Source organism: Pectinophora gossypiella, chromosome 29 (assembly GCF_024362695.1).
Source record: "Pectinophora gossypiella chromosome 29, ilPecGoss1.1, whole genome shotgun sequence".
Taxonomy (NCBI): Eukaryota; Metazoa; Arthropoda; class Insecta; order Lepidoptera; family Gelechiidae; genus Pectinophora; species Pectinophora gossypiella.
The window spans coordinates 2723386-2744838 of record NC_065432.1 but is presented as its reverse complement, the minus strand read 5'-3'; the positions used below and the strand labels follow the sequence as shown (position 1 = coordinate 2744838).

At 41.6% G+C, this 21453-nt stretch overlaps 1 protein-coding gene across 1 annotated transcript; it reads left to right on the top strand.

Moving 5' to 3' along the window:
* Positions 1-187: 187 nt before the first annotated feature.
* LOC126379445 (zinc finger protein 83-like) lies at positions 188-20669 on the top strand. The gene is made up of 15 exons (XM_050028201.1): positions 188-295; positions 462-727; positions 1170-1295; positions 7776-7992; positions 8800-8984; positions 9269-9466; positions 10001-10089; positions 12583-12705; positions 14144-14251; positions 15508-15610; positions 17442-17563; positions 17869-17977; positions 18414-18512; positions 19098-19214; positions 19748-20669. The coding sequence occupies exons 2-15, from the start codon at positions 599-601 to the stop codon at positions 19859-19861; spliced, it is 1839 nt and encodes a 612-aa protein (XP_049884158.1). The 5' UTR covers positions 188-295; positions 462-598; the 3' UTR covers positions 19862-20669.
* The last annotated feature ends 784 nt before the right edge of the window (positions 20670-21453 follow it).

Here is a 21453-nt window from a genome sequence, read left to right as displayed (position 1 = left end):
TTATATAAATCAATAAATAAAATAATAATGATTATAGATTTTTCAATATTCACGTTTTGTATTCGAATATAAGTATCCAAACGAAACATTTTTTTATTGAATAAAATCCGATAATAATCGAATCAATCGGAAGACAGTTTTTTTGTTGCGGGAGAGCTCTATCAATCAGTCAAAGAAAAAAGCCAAAAAAAAAAAACAATAATTGCAATGGCGGCGATTTGTTTTGTTGTATGTTTTTTGAAATCGTAATGTTTTTGTGAACCTTTCTAACTGGATACTTGTATGCCGTCTATGTGTAATAAATATTTTTTCTATAACTGAAAACTTGGCTAAGATATTTTCCATAATTTGTTTAACCCGTAGTGTTAATCGTTTATGCGAATATCATCAGTGTAATTTTAATGTTTATGTACTTTCACGTATATATAGCGTATTGAAAGTTCAAATTTCTATAATTACAGTGACTTGAAGCAAGGAGCTAACTATAAAAATGCTAACTGAAGTTGAAAAACAGCACCTTATAAGAAAATTTCGTTGAAATTCGAAATGAAAGTTTACAATTCTGTGTACGTGGTGTTCCTCTTGTCTGATCAATAAAATGGAGAATAAGGAAGAAGTAGTCGACAAGTTACTATGCATGTCGTGTTTATGCGTCGGCAGGGTGCTCCACAGTGTGAAAGACCTTCGAATGCAGCAGTATTACCTCCAAACTTTGAATGAAATTCCTGTAAGTTTAAGTTTACATTATGTACCCTGTAGCTTAAAATAAAGAATAATACTACGTGTAGAACGGTATCTCCCTGCACCAATTCGTACCGGGCGCTGACCTCACCCCCTCTGGCTCTTACTATAGTCTTAAATAGTTATAACCTGCTAAGGAGTAAGGGAGAGAGCGCCCAGACTCTGTCTCGCTCACAGTAAGGCAGCAATAACTTGTTGTTAATAACTTGTTTATGCAATTACCAGCAGGCCTAGCACACTATGTAAAATGCGACGCGGCGCGTGATAAAATAAGGTCCTTTGTACAAGAGTAATACTAAAGAGCTAAGAATTTTCATAAAAAAAGAAATGATGTCAAAATATAATTTTTCTCATTTCTTACGACTCTGCTTGACGCTTGGTGTGCCCATTGTAAAATCAGATTTCAACAACTATGTCATTGGTTTCAGCTATGTAATGTACCTCAAATATGTCCAAACATATGCTGGGAGTGCATGGCGTTGCTCAGGAAGGCAGTCTCCTTCAGGGAGCAGGTGAAGGACTCCTACAGGATACTCCAGACTTATACTAATGAGGTATATTTACATTGTGTCTCAAGACCAGTGCCCTGTTTATCAAAACTTACAAGCCCTGTATTACAAGGAATTTTCTTGTAAAAAAAATTAATATTACAAAAATGTGTTTATCGAACTACACATGCAAATTACATGTTACAAGTGACAATATTTATTTCACAAGCATTTATTTTTAGTAGTGGACTATAAAAATAAATACGCGCGCAACGCGTGAAGCTCAACATATTATACGGCAACGTTGCGCAACAGCGCGCAACGTTGCCAGCTGAAGCACAACATGTTGCGCGGTTTGTTTGTTTAGATCGCAGCATTAGCTATACTGTAGACGAATTTTTAAATGATAAGTTTTAATTTTAATACACTTGTACAATTCTTCTCTTCCCTTCAACGTTGCTGTGCCCTACAGGGTCCGTGTTTTAGTTCCTATGCCTATGTAACACCCCATTGTACTACATGGAATGCAATAAGTAATTGAGAATTGACTCCTCCAAAATCAACCAAGAACTAACTTCATCGGGTTAAATTGCAGCCACATTAAACTCATACCGGGTCATTTTAAAACATTTAAACAGGTAAATTTCGGTGGCCGTAAACTAATCGAAAAATTTTGTATTTAAGGGGGTGCCACTGTGACGTCACGCATCACCTAAATATTTTGCTAGGGCCGCCACTGCCTAAGAAAACAAGATAAAAAGAAACTGTTGATGTCTGCAGGAATCGGCACCATTTTGCTGTTAACATAGAATAGGGTCGTGTACTAGGTTCAAGATAAATTATGAAATTCTGATTACTAAATAAAGACACATCTAAAACTAACGAAAAACATTTTCTTTTTTCTATTAAACTTATTTATGAATTTTAATCAAGAAAAACGTAATAATAAGTCCGACATTTTGTCACGTTTTTCTATGACGTCACAGAGTGCTTTTTCATACAAATTCCATAGTAATTTCGTGTTTTGACGTTTAGTAAAAAGTAACTGATTTGACTAGTTGGAAACTAGCCTATTGAATAACTTTATTCCCAAAACAGTGAAGGTTACAAAAGCACTTACATAAATTAAGATTAACAATTTGTGACTAGTAGCTAACACTGCCCAGGGAAATGGGACTGACTCAGCATATTGTTGCTAAGAGTATGGTACGAGTACCCACTCTCACCAACACTGATATTCTGCCAGGACCCAAACATATTACATTATACAGGGTGTAACGGAACGGGGGTATCAACCCGAAGTGTGCCTACTCTGTCACTATCTACAAATCACATGCGAGAGTATTGGCCGCCTAAATTCATATTTGCATTAGTTATGAGCAATTGAATTCCAGGTCTTCATGTAATAAATTCAAATTTGCACAACACTACGTAGCAATCAGCTGTTCAAGGTATTTAACTTTTGAGTGAACAGCTACCACCTCTTTTATTTATGCCTGCCCTAGTAAAGGGTAAACGTGCCAGTGATGGCCATATTAATCAACATTTTTTAAATTGTTTTGTTTCATCCTTGTGAGGCCAAGATTTCCAGACACAATATTTAAAAAAACAATTAGCTTTGGTCCCGGTTACTGCTTACTGATGTAATAAGTAGTCGTTACATGAGCCATGTCAGGGGCATTTGGCGGCTCAATAATAACCCTCGCACCAGGATTGACGAGGTTGGTTATCCACCGCACAACCAATAGGATAGAACAAGATGTGAACATACATAAATCACGGCTTTATCCCTAATGGACCAGACAGAGCTACAAGTAATTACACATATCTAATATCACACTTACTGCGCTACTGAGGTGGGCAGAGTCACTTTGTTGTACAAGTTTTGTCAAAAAATGTAGTCGATTACCTACATTAATAGTTGATAAAGAAATGTACTTTACAATGCATCTCGTCTCCTTGTGTAGTATGCTTTATTTTATGATTACGTAATATCAGGCTCCCTTAACACCGTCATCCAGGTCAAATGGGCATCACGCTAGCGGCGAATGCGTTCATGGCTAGCTAGGTACGGGACAGTTTCATTAGAATACTTTCAGAGTTTTGCAGGCCCTAAACAACTACTACTACTCATACACAGTTACCACCAATCACTGACTAAGGTGTGCAAGTACTAACACCTCACTTTACAATGGATCAAAGGACACAGCGATTCAAGAGGTAACGACGCGGCGGACGAGTTGGCCAGAAGGGGAACGGGAGGTAACAGCCATCGGTCCGGAACCGATATTGCCGATCTCATTCGGACAGGTCCGCTCGCTGCTACGAACGAGAGCAGCCAACAAACACACCTTTTTTTGACGTGACTTATCGAAGATTTGCCGCAAATGACATTAACTACTTGGCCGGACAAATGGGGAGCGCTGAAGGCTCTCACCCGGTACAACATTTAAGACAACAGGCCTGAGGGTGCCCAGTTGGGCGCGAACCTCGGCTCAGGGCGTCGTCTGAGAGGAAAAATATTTGAAAGAATTAAACGACCCTAGTAAGTCGATAGCGATAAGCGCTGATTGAGGGAAGTCGTCGACCACGCCGGCGGTGTCGGTATCGGGGTCCTGAAATGTTTGTTGTCGCGAGCTGATTGGCTGATTCTATGGCTAGAGTAATCGGGTCGTCGGGATCGTATTACATACTTCGGACGCCGATGCTATTCAGTACCGTTCCTAAGCGGGATGTATTCGGAAGCCGCAACTACCAGGGGATTTGGTTGGTGCGGAGCAGAATCGAAAAAACTAATTTGAGCCATTGGGCAATGGTTGGCAGACTTAGGTCAATGTGCAGATTTTCATTGCGAAGGAACCACGAACGATTTTGTATTTCCTGTAGACGGTGGATTTGAGAGAGACTCGCGTGAGCGAAAACTACCCCTGCATAGGTCATGATCGGACGGATGCAAGTCGTGTAGATTCCTAAGGGATAATTTACTACGCTTGTTAAGGAGACAATGAACACGGCCCATTACAAACGTGGCGCGATCGCGCACACGTTTGATATGGGCCTTGAAAGTAAGACGTCTATCTAAGACTACGCCGAGATATTTGACTTGCTCCTCCCAAGGGATCGGCTTGCCAGACATCTTGATGACTTAAGTTGACAGCGTGACCGTGACGTATTATAATAGCCCTTTGAAAAGTACACCGCTGCACTTTTCTCCGGGTTTACCTTGATTCTCCATTTGCGAAACTACTTGCCCAAGGCATTGGCGCGTTGGAGAATTCCGGTCATCATAACTCGACCACGGCACGAAGAATAGATGGCTGTATCATCCGCAAATAAAGCTAGTTCGGTATTAGGGTATTTGGGAATGAACAAACACACCAGACTATGAACCACCGTAAATAAATGCAGGCAGGCTAAGATGGCACTACCCAATATCAATAGTTGTCTCTCCAAAAGAATTCTAAATGTGAAGAGGTCTCCACTAATACAGGTAACAGCTGCAGGTAGCAGGTGTAGCTGTGTGGTCACGGTGATATCAACAAACATCTGTTTACACTAGGTGTCACCGACAAGCCCCTGTGCAGAACCTGCATGGACGAGACAGCGGCCCATGTGCTACTGGAGTGTGAAGGAGCCGCCAACTACCGGGTCCGGCACCTTGGCCAGACGGGGTGCCTCCCTGAGGCGGCCGGCAACGTCAGAGGCTTGTTAGAATTCCTTGGGGATTTACAACATAGTAAAAGCAAAATAAATTTCTCAAGTACCGTTGTGACTGCCTACCCCTTAGTGATACGGGCGTGATATTATGTTAGTATGTTCTGATTACTTATGGCTCTGCCCACCCCATTAGGGATACGAGCAACTGCAAGTGATTGTGTATCTTATTAACGAGACATTAATGTTACGTTTACAACATAGTAAAGACAAAATTAATTTCTCAAGTAAAGTACCTACCTAACATAACTTTACTTTTACTATGACATGGTAAAAGTAATCTTAAAATAAGTACTTTCGTACAATACAATAATACTTTATTGCCTACAAGGAATTAAAAACACATAACAGTATTTTTTTAAATCTTTTTCTATCGTGTGGGTTGTGAGGTGGATTACCAACCTCATCAACCCTGGTTTCAGGGTAACTATTGAGCCGCCAGAGGCCCCTGACATGACTCATGTAATGACTACTTTCTTACATGAGTAAGTAGTCACCGGGACCAACCGTGCCTTCCGAAGCACGGAATTGCAAATTGCATTGGGACAGTTAATGGGATTTATACCCTGTACCAGGATGCCAGGGCTCGCGAATAGAAAAAGGCACGCTAGTGTTTCAAACTATCGATAGTTCAGTATCGATTATCGATCATAATCATTTTCAACTACGATTTTGATTGGTAGAAATAAAAAAATAACTTTTCAAAAAATCTAAATCCATGGACTTTTGAGTTATTGAAATTCAGTTTAGACAATCAGCCCACTCAAAATAACCATACTATCGGAGTGTAGCAATACTACTGACTGAGGGCAAAATTATCGATAGTTTGTTATTAATCCGCAACGATACTATCGATTGTATTGCACTTAGGTAATAAAATCGAAAATGTTCCCACTTTCCGAGTTATCAATAGTCTTGCTATCGATCGACTCTCGGTCGGGATAGATTATCGATAGTCATTTTTTGATCGGCAAGCCCTAGTGCACCCGAAATTCAAAATGGCGGTGCTGTTAAGGGAAAGTTATCATTAACCATGATAAAAATTATTATTTTTTTTTGTATTTTTTTTCCTTCCTAAATTGTAGTCGTGTATTGTCCAACAGTGAACAATAACATCACGCCTTTTTCCCATTGGAGTAGGCAGAGACTTTCAGTCTCAGCGGAATTTCACTTACCACTACACGCTCGTATCGCTACATGCCCGTACCAAACATACATACATAATATCACGCCTTTATCTCTTATGGGGCAGACAGAGCCACAAGTAATCATAACATAGGTACATAAATAATTATCATGCTCGTACCGCTAATGGGATGTTCTTGTGACTCTGCCCACCGATACGGGCAGAGTGATAGTATGTCTTATTATTGACAGATTAATTTCGCCTTCTGCTATTGCGCGGGATATTTGCGAAGAAACGTGGCAATTCTGTGTTAGTGCCAGAGTGTGAGCGCGGGTGATCCTTATTAGATAAACGACTTTTTTACTTTTCTAGGTTCAAAGTAAAATACGTACCTACTTTCATAAAATACAATACATTCATTCATTCAAACAATACCATAAAAATATTTTATTGCGCACAAAGAAATAACATACCCTTAAGTACCAGGATAGCATTCGAAAGAGATAGAAACATGCACACGAAAGTAAACTGTCAAATTATTTGTCAGTGCTTGTTTACTATCTGTGGAGTGAAGTTCGAAATTTGGATTTGTTGTGATAACTGTGATCAGTGATAGTTCGAGGTGTCTTTGAGTAATGTAGGTTATTATGAAATGATGATGTGTGTGGGTGCCGGCGATGGCAACTTAAGTGAAGCACGGAACTTGTATCAGCGATTCATAGAAGGTAGACCAGCTGATGAAGCCAGGCAACTGCCTTCACTGCATTGCTTCAGGAAAATGGTCAATCGCCTACTGCATTTAACGGGCTCTTTCCACGCGTCATCCGAGACTGGCCACTCGGCGACCCGTGATCCGGAGTTTGAAGAAGCCGTACTAGCCGTGCAGCCAACCCAAGGACTACCACGCGAACCTTACCACATGCAACGTACGCCCGAGCTAATTCCTGCTTACCTCGTGTGGCATTCTGAGAATGGTACCGAGTTCAAGTGGAAAGCTCACCAGACTTTGCTTCGAAAGTGTTGTGGACAGATGAAGCGGCAGGTCTGTGCATCGAACGGGGATGACGACATTTCGAACCTTTCTTGTAAAACGTAAGTCTAATTATTAATTACCTACCTACTTACCCACACTCACACTTTTTTTTCCTATTTACTATTAAATTAAATACCTTACCTAAACAAGTAGGTAATTTTAACTTATTTTACACGTCATAAAATAATGTGAGAATAGTTGTCAAAGCAAAATGACTCCAATTATTAGATGCTTTAGTGTCATTCTTGTTTGTTACAGTCGCCGACGTGCCGCCGACTCGGATTGTTCCAATCGGCCGCCGACTCCTTTTGACGTTGCCGCCAAAGCCGCCGCCCGCTCGAATTTCGTACCTATCGCGGCCGTGCGAGCGTCACGAGTACCAGGCGACCAGGACGCGCTAGGAGATTTGTGTAGTGCCAATATTTGAGTGGATTAAGAACAGTGACCTCAATAGTGCTGTGCCGTGTTTTTTACATGCTGGAAATATTAAAATATTTTTTTAACTGAAATTTAAAAAAATATCAAAAGTGTTTTTTTTTAATTGAAATTTTGCAGATAAGATCTACATAAGGTATAGTTTTGTCCCCTTTCGGCTTGATACCCCCCTTCCGTTACACCCTGTATATTTTTTTATTTATTACCTACAAACTTGTCACAACTTATTTGTTTCCAGACCTTCCACGAATGTCTTCTGACCGACATAACGCGGCCTCCTCGCATGAAGGTCGCCAGCACCGACCCTGTGTCCATACCGCCATCATCAACTGATGACAAGAAGGAACATGATGATGATGATAAAAGAGAATTTGATGATGATAAAACTAACACATTTGATATGCAACTAGTTTATGTTAAAGAGGAGGTTAAGAATGAATGGAATGGAGTTTTGGGTAAGTTTTTTATTTATTTTGGACTATACAAATCATTGATGTATAAATGTTACTATAGAAAATATATAAATTAACCTACCTCTTACACCTTAGCATGATTAGAGTGACATATCTCCCATCTCTTTCGCACTAGGCTATATACCGATTGTATGAAAAAGCCATCTTCCGTCTCTTTCGTACTAAGCTATATACCAATAATATGACAGAGACATCTTCCGTCTCTTTCGTACTAAGCTATATACCAATAATATGACAGAGACATCTTCCGTCTCTTTCGTACTAAGCTATATACCGATAGTATGACAGAGACATCTTCCGTCTCTTTCGTACTAAGCTTTATACCGACAGGATGAAAGAGACATAATATCTTCAGTCTCTTTAGCTCTTCAGTTTTTTACTAAGCTATATGAAAGGGACATATCTCCCGTCTCCTTCGTACTAAGCTGTATTTATTTAGTGGAAAAGAGACAAAATACTCGTCTCTTTTCCCTTCGCGGGTTGGTAGGTCTGACAGGCAGTCGCTTCTGTAAATAAACCGGACCTGTCAAATCTTCAGGTTAGGTGAGCGGACCCTGCGAAAAACGAGATAATGCTAGGGGGACGATGATCTAGGGTTGACCCTCATTGATGTGAAAGATGTTGTCCTGTTTCTTGTCATTTCTTCTCCTCAGCCATAACTCCTTGCGAAATGACTTAAATTCAAAAATGCTACATTGACCTTCAACAAGTTTATCCATGATAATTACGTTGAATAAATGATACTGATTTCTGACTTTTTGGAAGGTAAATTTTATTTTTTTATTCCAGACGAGGTAACACCATCAGATGACGACCATCCTCTCTCAGACTGTATAGATGCAGGAGAGACAGAGATAGAGGTACCACTCCTTCTCCCTCTACCAAGAAAGAGAGACAAGAAAAAGAGAAGCAAAACAGAAGACAAGATTAAAAGAGAAAAGAAAGTGGTTAAGAGAGTAAAGACTGGAAAAAAGGTGTGATTTTTTTTTATTTTTTTTTACTTGCATTAGCCGTTAAAAGCTGAGAGGTGTGGGTACAGTCATGAGCAATATAATGTACCCACTTTAGGACCCTGTCGCACTACCATATTTGACATTTAGTGAGACTTACAGTTCAATTTGTCAAAAAAGTTAATGTGACATGGTACCAAAGTGTATACATATCAATGCTCGTGACCGTACTTAGTTCCCTCAGTATTCGTTACGATGACACTAACACCATGTATGTATGAAATATCATCAAGTATATTTCTTCACAGCCCACGAAACGGCCAAAACCGGAATCGGAGCAGAAGATCCTTACAATAGAGTTGTCCTATGAGGAGATGGTCCTAGAGAGGGCGAAAGAGGCGGCAAAGGAGGGCTATTTGAACGCGGAGTACAAGTGTAACTCGTGCCTCATAGGGTTCAACTACTTGAAGTCGTACCAGAGCCACATGGCTACGAAACATTCACCGGTAAGTATTGGGTAGTTTCGTATATATGTAGTTTTGAAGGGTCCGTGTGTTGCTAACCCGGGGTGTGTTAACCCGATTTTCAAGTAATAAATTTTATCGCACTAAAACGAAATCGGGTTAGTATACCCCGGGTTAGCAACACACGGACCCGTTTTGAAGTGTACCTAATGTGCGTGTGTGTGTGTAGTGTGTGTGGGTGTATGTGTGTGTGTGGGTGTATGTGTGTGTGTGTGTTTGTTAGTGTATCCATTTTCGCTTCGTGCCAACAAGCCGCTTCATAACTCGAAAGTTTATGCAAATAAAGAATATTGTATATTGAAGACTTTTGATTTAATTAGTGCGGGCTTAGGTTTCATCATTCATCGTATCACCTTTTTTCATTAATCATCATCAAGAAAAAATACATAAACATGGCTGTATGGGCATAGTTCCCTTTACCTTGCCCTTCGGGGAAAATCGACCAAAAAAAAACTGTTTTTCTAAGTGTGCCATTGATAAATGCAAAGTTTTAAGTTGTTTTAAATATTGTTTCAGGATCTAGGCAACTCGTGTTGTCCGATTTGCAAGACTGTTATATCCTCAGTGGAGTCCTTCACTGCTCACTATAAGAGGCATATGAGAAGGTATCGTTCACACAAAATCTTAAAGCCTTGTATACACTAAGCAACACTAGGATATTTGACTGGGTCAAAGATAAATTATAAAATGCTAATCCAGAAATAAAGGCCTGTCTATGATGATCAAAAACCAATTCCATTTTACATTTCGACTTATTTTCGAATTTTATTTATGAATTAAATAATAATTTGTACCAGGTTTGACAGCTTCTATTGATGACGTCACAGGACAGTATTTCCATATAATTACCGAAGAAAACTTTGATTTTAATGTTTCGTAAAAAGTGTCTCATTTGACTAGGTTGTCTAGTAGCCTATTAGCGCGCAACGCGTGAAGCTAAACATGTTCGGCAACGTTGCTCAACAGCGCGACGTTGCCAGCTGTAGCGTAACAAGTCGTGCGGCTTGTTTGTTTAGAGAGCATCGTTAGTTGAGCATCAAAATGGGTAAATTTTCACTGAACCCTGGCCTTTTTTGGTGAACTGCGGCACCAATATACCTTTATGTTTTCCAACTACTTAAATATTAATGTTAATGTGTGTATATTTTAATGTTGTAAATGTATGTGTGTGTCGTAGATTTTACCTAAATAAACTTTTTTATTATTTATTTTTTTATCAATTGTTGTCGAGTGGAGACGTGACGCGCAACAACACTAGTTCCTCTGGCTACATGTTGTCGACGACGGACGTGAAGTAAGCCGTGTATCCACTAGGCGTGTACTCAATATGTTCGGCAACGTTGCACAACAGCGCGCGACGTTGCCAGCTGGCGCGCAACATGACGCGCGCCTTGTTATTTTTTTAGAAAGATCCATCAACCATACAGAGATCACTGAACACATTTTCTTTCTTCTGTATTTTCTAACCCACCAACGTAGCTTTTTTATTTTTGATCCAGTTTTCGATGAAATTATAACCACTGCCGCCGAAATCGATACTAGTTCCTCTGGCGACACGTTGTCGAAGACTGACATGCGCAGACAGACAACGTTGTTAAATAAATGTTCCGCGCTAACTTTCAACATGTCGCGCGCCAAATGTTGCCAATTGGAAACGTGGCACATTGTCAAAGTGTGTACACGGGAAATCTGTGGGTTGGGTACACCAAAAAATCGCTTGAGACCCTGCGTATACAGTATAATAATGTCTTTAGGATGATGTTGGGTCTACCGCGTTTTTGTAGCGCTTCGGGGATGTTTGCGGAGTATCAGACCGATGGTTTCGAAGCGATCTTACGCAAAAAAACTGGCTCCCTGCTCACCAGGTTGAGAAACAGCCCCAACAGCATCCTGAAGACATTAGCTGATCGATACACATCGCCGCTTTGGAGATGTTTTGTGCGTGGGGTGACGATCACGGGAACTTACCCGTTCACGTGATGGTCATGAATGCGTGCAAAATATAATTTTCATTACTAACAATAGTTTCATAAGTCACATCTTACTAACACAATGGCCCCGATTCCTGCAGACACCGCCTAATTTTATTTTAGGTTATATCCGTCATTTTCGTATCCGTCGAAAAGGAAAGGGACGGATGATTCACAGCTCTTAATTTTAGGAAGAATGAGTAAATTAATGTGTCGGGTTATTGACTGACGTAAAATTTTTAGACAGTTGGTTTAGATTTGTGCTTAAAATTGACGTGTGTTCCATAAATTTTATGCTTGTCGATTACCCGTCCCTTTCCTTTTCGGCGGATAAGAAAAGGACAGATATAACTTAAAATAAAATTAGATGGTATTTACAGGAATTAGCACCAATATGGATGTAATTTTTTGATCCGAAATAAACAATTTTATTATTATTATTATTAACAACCCTTTTAAAATGTCCTCTTAATATGGCCAATCAGGGATGTTAGGGAGCTCCGTAACCGTAACCGAAACTATCGGATATCTGATATAAAAAAACATCCGTAACCGCAACCTTTTTTTTTGACGTGACTTATTGTAGATTTGCCGCAGATGGCATTAACTACTTGGCCGGACAAATGAGGAGCGCTGAAGGCTTTCACCCGGTACAACGTTTAAGAGTTTAAGACAACAGGCCTGAGGGTGCCCAGTTGGGCAGTAACCGCAACCGAATCCGCAATAAAAGTTTCGGATAATATTGGTTTGGGGCGGAGCCTAACTGATACACGTTATGACAAGTTGTTTTGATCGGTTGGCTGCCGCCAGTGCCGACACACAAGCCGCGCGCATTGTTTGTTTTTTCTTCTTTTTATCGTTATAAATAAAATGACTTTACTATCTATTTGTATTTTACTTTTCAAATTCGTTAAAATAATATCCGCAACCGAAACTAACGGATAATCCGAAATAATTTTTAACTGTATCCGGTATAATAATCATTCTTAAACCCGTATCCGAAATTTCATATCCATAACATCCCTGTGGCCTATAACCCGACAGAATTAAGTAGACAGCACACGTCAAACGGGTTGCATACCTGCAACTTGCCAGTTAGATTCGCCAATATATTTTTTGATTTCGCAGATATGAATGCAGTATCTGCCACAAGCGCACGATGGACCTGAAGGTCATGCAGCAGCATTACTACTCCGCACACGAGATATCACTCAAGGAGTACAAATGCAATCTATGCGGGAAGATATCAAAGTACGTATTCCAGCCCGTCATCATCATCATCATCAGCCCATTAACGTCCCCACTGCTGGGGCACGGGCTTTCCCTATGGATGGATAGGGAGACGTCTATACCTTGTTTTAAATCGCGACTCAAACGTTGGCTTCTTGAGCACGCGTTCTACAGTTAGGATGAATTTATTAATTTGTAATTTAGATAATTAGGTACTGGACAGTACAGTTCAAATATTGTGTAGACCAGGTACATTATTTGTATGAATGTATTAATGTAACAATTTTATTTTAATTTTTAATATTGTAATGTGACTAATTTTTATCTTGACGTGTAATACGAATTATTACCAATAAATTATATGAATATGAATGAATATGGATCGGGCCTTAAACCACCACGCGGGCCCAGTGCGGATTGATGGTTATTAACGACTGCTAAAGCAGCCGGGACAAACGGCTTAACGTGCCTTCCGAAGCACGGAGGAGCTCGAGATGAAAACTTTTTTTTTGTGGTCACCCATCCTATGACCGGCCTTTGCGAAAGTTGCTTTACTTCAACAATCGCAGACCGAGCGCGTTTACCGCTGCGCCACGGAGCTCCTCAATTATATCGTACGTATAATTATACGTATAGGCTGTTTATGTCATGTAAACTTGTTGAAGGTCAATTTCCCACCGCGGTGAGCACACTATGGAATTCAAATCAAATCAAAAATTATTTTTTCGGACAACATAAGATCCATAGGGTTAGTAACAAAAACTTACATACTAAGTTAGTTTACAAAATAAGGTGGACGATATACGGATTTAAATCCGCCCGCCAGCCCAATCAGGTGGCACATTAATTAATTCGTATTTTATGTCAATAATTATAAACAGCCTATTCTTCTATCGTGTGGGTTGTGAGGTGAATTACCAACCTCATCAACTCTGGTGTCAGGGTTATTATTGAGCCTATTATATCCCACTGCTGGGCACAGGCCTCCCCTCAATCAACCAGAGGGGGTATGGAGCATACTCCACCACTGCGGGTTGGTGGAGGTGGGCCTAGCGCTCTAACCACTAGACCACGGAGGCTGTTGATTTGGATAATAAACTATTTATTTATTTATTAAAAACAGCCTCCGTGGTCTAGTGGTTAGAGCGTTAGGCTCAAGATCTGGAGGTCTGGGTTCGATTCCCGATGGGGACATTGTCGAAATCACTTTGTGAGACTGTCCTTTGTTTGGTAAGGACTTTTCAGGCTTGAATCACCTGATTGTCCGAAAACGTTAAGCCGTTGGTCCCGGCTATTAGCCGTAAAAACACCTCCACCAACCCGCAGTGGAGCAGCGTGGTGGAGTATGCTCCATACCCCCTCCGGTTGATTGAGGGGAGGCCTGTGCCCAGCAGTGGGACGTATATCGGCTAATTATGTTATTATATATGTTATTTATTAATAAGTCTCTGTATTGCAGCTCAATAGACACGCATCGTTACCACAAGGACACGCACAAGGCTCGCGTGCAATGCCCCGAGTGTGACAAGACGTTCACACACCGCGCCGGGCTCATGAACCATCGCCTGTGAGTAAACATAACAATATAAACAGCCTATATACGTCCCACTGCTGGGCACAGGCCTCCCCTCAATCAACCGGAGGGGGTACGGAGCATACTCCACCACGCTGCTCCACTGCGGGTTGGTGGAGGTGTTCTTACGGCTAATAGGCGGGACCAACGGCTTAACGTGCCCTCCGAAGCACGGAATCTTCTTACTTTTTCGGACAATCAGGTGATCCAAGCCTGAAAAGTCCTTACCAAACAAAGGACAGTCTCACAAAGTGATTTCGACAATGTCCCCATCGAGAATCGAACCCGGACCTCCAGATCGTGAGCCTAACGCTCTAACCACTAGACCATGGAGGCTGTTCTGCCATTAATTGGACATAAATCCTGGAAACTACGAGATATCAATTATCTGTGTTCCAAACATTGAAGGACATTCACACACACACACACAATATTAGACACGCAATGGTGCTAATTCCTGTAAACACTATCTAATTTCATTTTTACTCTTTATTTTATTTTTTTAATTTATTGTGCGGGTATTCTCACCGATCGGTGTGGGTTGAAAATCAGTGTTGCCCTCTGGGTGAATTTTCACTGGAACCTGGCGTTTTTTGGTGAGCTGCGGCACCCATATATCTTTATGTTTTCCAACTAAATATTCATCATCATCACCAGCCCATTAAAGTCCCCACTGCTGGGGCACGGGCCTTCCCTATGGATGGATAGGGAGATCGGGCCTTAAACCACCACGCGGGCCCAGTGCGGATTGGTGGTTATTAACGACTGCTAATGCAGCCGGGACCAACGGCTTAACGTGCCTTCCGAAGCACGGAGGAGCTCGAGATGAAAACTTTTTTTTCTGTGGTCACCCATCCTATGACCGGCCTTTTTTTTTAACGTTGGGAAATGCATTACGCATACCACGCCGCCCGGGGGGGGACGGGACGTGGTTATGTGGGACTCCCCGGGTGTCCCACCCGGTATACCCACTAAAACCCAACGGTGTTCCTCCTTGCCGCCCTGTGGCGGGGATACGGGAACGCAATTGCACACAACCGCGTCCCCGCCGGTCCTATGACCGGCCTTTGCGAAAGTTGCTTAACTTCAACAATCGCAGACCGAGCGCGTTTACCGCTGCGCCACCGAGCTCCTCATTTTTTTATTAATATATTATTTTTATTATTTATAGCCATAGAGAATCTACGTCACTAGGTGGCGCTGACGGCCGCCCTGGTGAAGTAACAGAATGTGTATGTCCAATGTTTCAGTGCGGTGCACGAACTGCATAACGAGTTTCCCTGTCAGGAATGTGGCAAGGTCTTCCGGTGGAAGACCAGCCTCAAGAGACACCTCGACAAGCATGATGTCAAGGTAACCCCGACCGCCAAGTCTTCAACCTTATGACGCAACAACCCGACTATATCGCAGTCTTGTCCTATGAGGGACCTTCCATCCTTCCATCTATCGTGTGTCAAATTCAAAAATATCTTTATTCAGTAGGTAACATAGTTACACTTTGAATCGTCAATTTTTACATAACGAACGTCTCATCCGCCTAAAACTACTGCAGCTTCTCACAACCTGTATAGCCGGGGAAAAGAAGCTGCAAGAAAAACGGCACAGGGCTCTAGACGTTCTTTAAAAAAATAAAAATAAACATAAAATATTGGTATACAATTGAGTAATTTAGCTGCCTAATATCAGTTCTCAGACAGTTAATCCCATGTTTAACACACGCCAGGTATGTATCTGTGCTGCAGCAGCGCAAAACGGTCATAGCATAGACAAGTTTATGCCCTTTCGAGCAAATCGCTGATTTTCAGCTACAACCCGGATAGAAGAAACCGCGGATACGGTAACCGAACTAATTGACGATGTTTACAAATAATAATTAATAAAAAATGCATGCAGAAGATAATCGTAAAAATGCGTTGTAAAATTAGTGATATACCTACGTACGTAATAAAAAGATACAGTTACACTTTGAATCGTCAATTTTTACATAACGAACGTCTCATCCGTCTAAAACTACTGCAGCTTCTCACAACCTGTATAGCCGGGAAAAGAAGCTGCAAGAAAAACCTCGGCACAGGGCCCTAGACGTTCTTTAAAAAATATAAAATTTACATAAAATATTGGTTGGTTGTGTTTGGGGAACGTCAATTGGAAAGTCCCCCATTAGATGTACTATATATAAGGTGTTAGCGTAACGAATACTGAGTGGGATAGTTCAGACAATGATTCTGAGTTGATATCAAGTGGAATTTCCTGTCGGAAGATTCTTGCTAATTTTTGTGTGTTTTTTTTTGCGTTCAAGAGACCCACCGAGGCCTAACACAGAGTCGCCCACACATAGCTGGACTAACGCTTATCGCTGAGATCCAACATCCGAAACACGGTAACGCAGTGTTTGCTGCTCTTGGCGTGAGCATAATTTCCACCGCATTCTCGTCCTATAACGGCATTTTTTTTTATTATTTTCTGTTCCATACTTTTGCGACGGAAAATTCCACTTGATATTAACTCAGAATCATGGTCTGTGTCACTAACACCCAAACCTACTTGTACGGGGTGTAAGTGACCCTGTATATTGAATTGGAGATGCGCCGAGTAACACTTTTGCCGAGTAACGAGTACCGAGTTTTACTCGGCTCAATTTTTTTTCAACCGAGTACTCGGCCGAGTAACTCGGTTCAATCAAATTCGCATTTCGCGCGCGTAAACAAGTACAAACAGGTTTGCGTCGGTCAAGACGTCGGCTCGCGTTGATACACCCCTCACCCCGCCCACGCCTTTCAGCTACTAGTCACTTGATTGTTTGCAAACAAACACATGATGTTGCGCGTCATAGTAAATAAATAATTGAAGAAGTTTGTTATTTACCAATGGCTGTATACTCGTTATCAAATAACCGAGTTATTCGGCCGAGTACGAGTATCAAAAAACCCGCCGAGTACGCAGAGTACCGAGTATCAAACGAGTACTCGGCCCATCTCTACTAACATAACATAACATAAACAGCCTATATACGTCCCACTGCTGGGCACAGGCCTCCCCTCAATCAACCGGAGGGGGTATGGAGCATACTCCACCACGCTGCTCCAATGCGGGTTGGTAGAGGTGTTTTACGGCTAATAGCCGGGACCAACGGCAACGGCGGCGGCCATCTCTACTAAAAATAAAACTAAAACCTCATCATCAGGACAACCAGGACGCCTCTTCGGCTGCGTTCTGCTCCTCCTGCGAGATAGGCTTCTCCTCAGTGAGCTCCTACCAGAGACATCTCAGGAACAGCCTCAAACATGTCACGCCGCACCAACTAAGGTAACACAATACAATTCATCATCATCATCCTCCTAGCATCATCTTGTTTTTCACGGGGTCCGCTTACCTAACCTGAAGATTTGACAGGTCCGGTTTTATACAGAAGCGACTGCCTGTCTGACCTTCCAACCCGCGAAGGGAAAACCCAATAAAGGTTAGGTCACATACTTCCGAAAATGCATTTCTCGGGAATGTGGGGTTCCTCACGATGTTTTCCTTCACCGCTGAGCACGAGATAATCATTTATGATCCAAACATGAATTCGAAAATCGATTTAACTTTTAAATTCAAATTCAAAATTTCAGGTTCATTTGTGACCACTGCAACCGTCGGTTCGCGGATAAAACAAAACTCCGGGACCACATCGAGGAGAAACATCTTCACAAGACTTACCAGTGTCCAATTTGTTTCAAGGTAACTTCTTGTCGTTTCGATGGCATTCAGATTTCTTCAGCCCAGTATTCCGCCACTCGGACAACATCCTCGGTGGCACTCATCAGCCCCTCTCGCGTGCAGGTATCAGGGCACGCGGGGCAAGTTATCAGATGAGCCATAGTCTGTGGCGTAACACCACACACGCAGCTCAGGTCCGATCCGATGAGAAAACCTCACCTGGACAGGTTATATTTACTTCGGCCAACCTGTGTGCGGAGTCTAGGTAACTATACAGTCGTTAATAACCATCAATCCGCACTGAGCCCGCGTGGTGGTTTAAGGCCCGATCTCCCTATCCATCCATGGGGAAGGCCCGTGCCCCAGCAGTGGGGACGTTAATGGGCTGATGATGATGAATCTTACTTTAGTTCATTGGGATATATGGTTTTGAGCTTATGTTTATTTTTGTTTACAGCCATCAAAGAATCGTGTCGGCCTAGACCAGCACATCAGAAACGTCCACAAGGGGAGACCAAATAACAAGATTTGCCATCACTGTGGCAAAGGATTCCCGGTAAATTTGACAAACACCTTCTACTGATTGATCGAAGAGATTCTTGAAATCAGAATCAGAATCATTTATTCAACGTAATTATCACGGATAAACTTGTTGAAGGTCAATGTAACATTTTTGAATTTACGTCACTCTTACGTCAATTTGACATTTGCGCATATAAAAGTAAGTGCGCAATGCACCCAAATGTCAAATAGCAATATTGTTTTTTTTTTAGATGAATTGCTTCGATGTGGCTATATTTATCCCCCTGGTCTTCGTATAAATATTACACGTCATTTTAGATTGAATGTGTTCCTCTAGTTATTTAATAACTTGTAATGTACCCTCATTGCTTTAAAAGATGTGTTGCTGTTGCAGTTTCTTGTCATTTCTTCTCCTCAGCCATAACACCTTGCGAAGTGACGAAAATTCAAAAATGTTACATTGACCTTCGACAAGTTTATCCATGATAATTACGAAGAAGAAGCGGAGATGGAAAACATCGTGAGGGAACCCGCATTCCCGAGAAAATTTAAGAACATTCAACAGTAGCGACATCTTTCGGGAGAAATGGGCAGGTTTTATCGTCATTCTCTGTTTCAGACTAAAGTCCAACTGGAGTCCCATATCCGAACGCACACAGGAGAGCGTCCTTTCATCTGCGAATACTGCCCCACGACATTCTCCCAACAATCCAACTTGTACAAGCACTTTAGACAGGTGAGATCACCATAACATCTTCTTTTCCTGTACCCAAAGGTCGCCTGGAAGAAATTGCAGCGGTAAACGCGCTCGGTCTGCGATTGTTGAAGTTAAGCAACTTTCGCAAAGGCCGGTCATAGGATGGGTGACCACAAAAAAAAAGTTTTCATCTCGAGCTCCTCCGTGCTTCGGAAGGCACGTTAAACCGTTGGTCCCGGCTGCATTAGCAGTCGTTAATAACCACCAATCCGCACTGGGCCCGCGTGATGGTTGAAGGCCCGATCTCCCTATCCATCCATAGGGAAGGCCCGTGCCCCAGCAGTGGGGACGTTAATGGGCTGATGATGATGACTAGGTTCAATATAAATTATGAAATTCTGACGATTTTAAAACGGCAAAATTTGGTTTAAAACGTTTTAAATCGGTGGTTTACATCTATAGTCCCTACCCATGTGAACAATGTGACTGAACATCCAAAAATTCATCAATGCGGCTATTGGGTACTCAATGAAAAAATAATGAGAAAATTGATGTGTTTTTTTTTTTTCCAGGTACACTTGAATATAAAATCGAAGCGGTACCCACTATCGAAGAAGTGCGACGTACCACCCAACAACCCACAACCCTCGATACATTACTCACCAGAACGGGGATTCCTACTCTGATCTTCTTCTATCGTTTGGGTTGTGAGGTGAAGTACCAACCTCATCAACCCTGGCGTCAGGGTTACTATTGACCCGCCAAAGGCCCCTGACATGACTCATGTAACGATTACTCACTTACATTAGTAGTAACCAGGGCTAACGGCTTAACGTGCCTTCCGAAGCATGGATCATCATACTTTCGGACAGTCAGATGATCAGCCTGTATGTCCTAACCAAACTAGGGATCACAGTGTATTCTGTGTTTTCCAACCGGGATTCGAACCCCGGGACCTCCGGATCGTGAGCCCAACTCTCAACCACTGGACCACAGAGGCCTATCTGATGATTCAGCTCATGATTCTGAGTTAATATAAAGTGGAATTTTCCATCGCAAAAGTATAGAATTGAAAATAATTTAAAAATACATGAATTTTGCGACGGAAAATTCCACTTGATATTAACTCGGAATCATGGTCTGAATCATCCCCCTGAGTATTCTTTACGATGTCACGTGTTACTCGCGATGTTTTAAGGTATGTGGCCTAACCTGTATTGGGCTGGTTTTCCCTTCGCGGGTCGGAAGGTCAGCAAAACTAACTACGCACTCTTCAAAGATTTGGCGGCAAGGGTGAGCTGTCGCCAAAGGATGTTTTCGTGGTACCGAACTGAGCATAGTACCCCGCTAGCCACAAGTTTGTAGTGTGACTAGGGATCGACGATCCGACAGTGTTGTGTTGGAAGTTGTATATATGCGTCTTGCCATGGAAACTTCGATACCGCGTTTCAGGACTGCTTGAAGACTGCATTATTGAATGTGGCGCACTCTGTTGCATGTGAGCGGAACTAGGTGGCCAACTAGTTGGGTCCGCTACAAAGATTTACCATAGACTTAGCACGAAACCGAACTGGGGGGTTAAAATGGCCACATCGAAGCAATTCATCTAAGAAAGCAATGTTGCAATGTGACATTTGCGCATATAAAAGTAAGTTCGCAATGCAAACATATATGTCAAATTGCAATATTGCTTTCTTAGATGAATTGCTTCGATGGATGTGGCCATTTTAACCCCCTGAAACTATTCAGCCTAAAAAATACCTATTTATTGTATATTTGAAAAGTCTAATTACATAATAAATATACTATAATATTTGATTGAATTTGTTTATTATTTTCCTAGTTCCATTTTAGAATGCCAAAAGACCCACTCAAACGTCAACCCACAACTATACCAGAGGTAAATCCGTGTGTGTCAGGATGGCGTGAGAGATGTCTGAATAGTCACGAAATGTGTACGTAATAACTGTACCTATGATCATGAAAACTGTACCTCAAACAATTCAATATTAAAATAGATAATGAAATATGCACGCCATCCTGACGTCAGCTTGGCGCGCATAGTGGGATATCGCCCAAACGTGTGGGAACTATGTTCTGAAACATACTTCAATAAACCTCATACAACTGCCCATGAAAAAAAATATATTCGCACTTGATATCTATAAAATCAAAATCATTTTTTTTTCCTATTTATTTATTTATTATATCTGTAATATATTCATAATAGGTAGTTATTACGTACACATTTCGTGACTATCCAGACATCTCTCACGCC

Excerpts from the sequence above, each read along its gene's own strand:
- LOC126379445 (XM_050028201.1), top strand. The coding sequence starts at position 599 with ATGGAGAATAAGGAAGAAGTAGTCGACAAGTTACTATGCATGTCGTGT. Across the intron at positions 17,564-17,868 it reads GTCACGCCGCACCAACTAAG|GTTCATTTGTGACCACTGCA; the intron begins GTAACACAATAC and ends TCAAAATTTCAG. Across the intron at positions 19,215-19,747 it reads TGTACAAGCACTTTAGACAG|GTACACTTGAATATAAAATC; the intron begins GTGAGATCACCA and ends TTTTTTTTCCAG.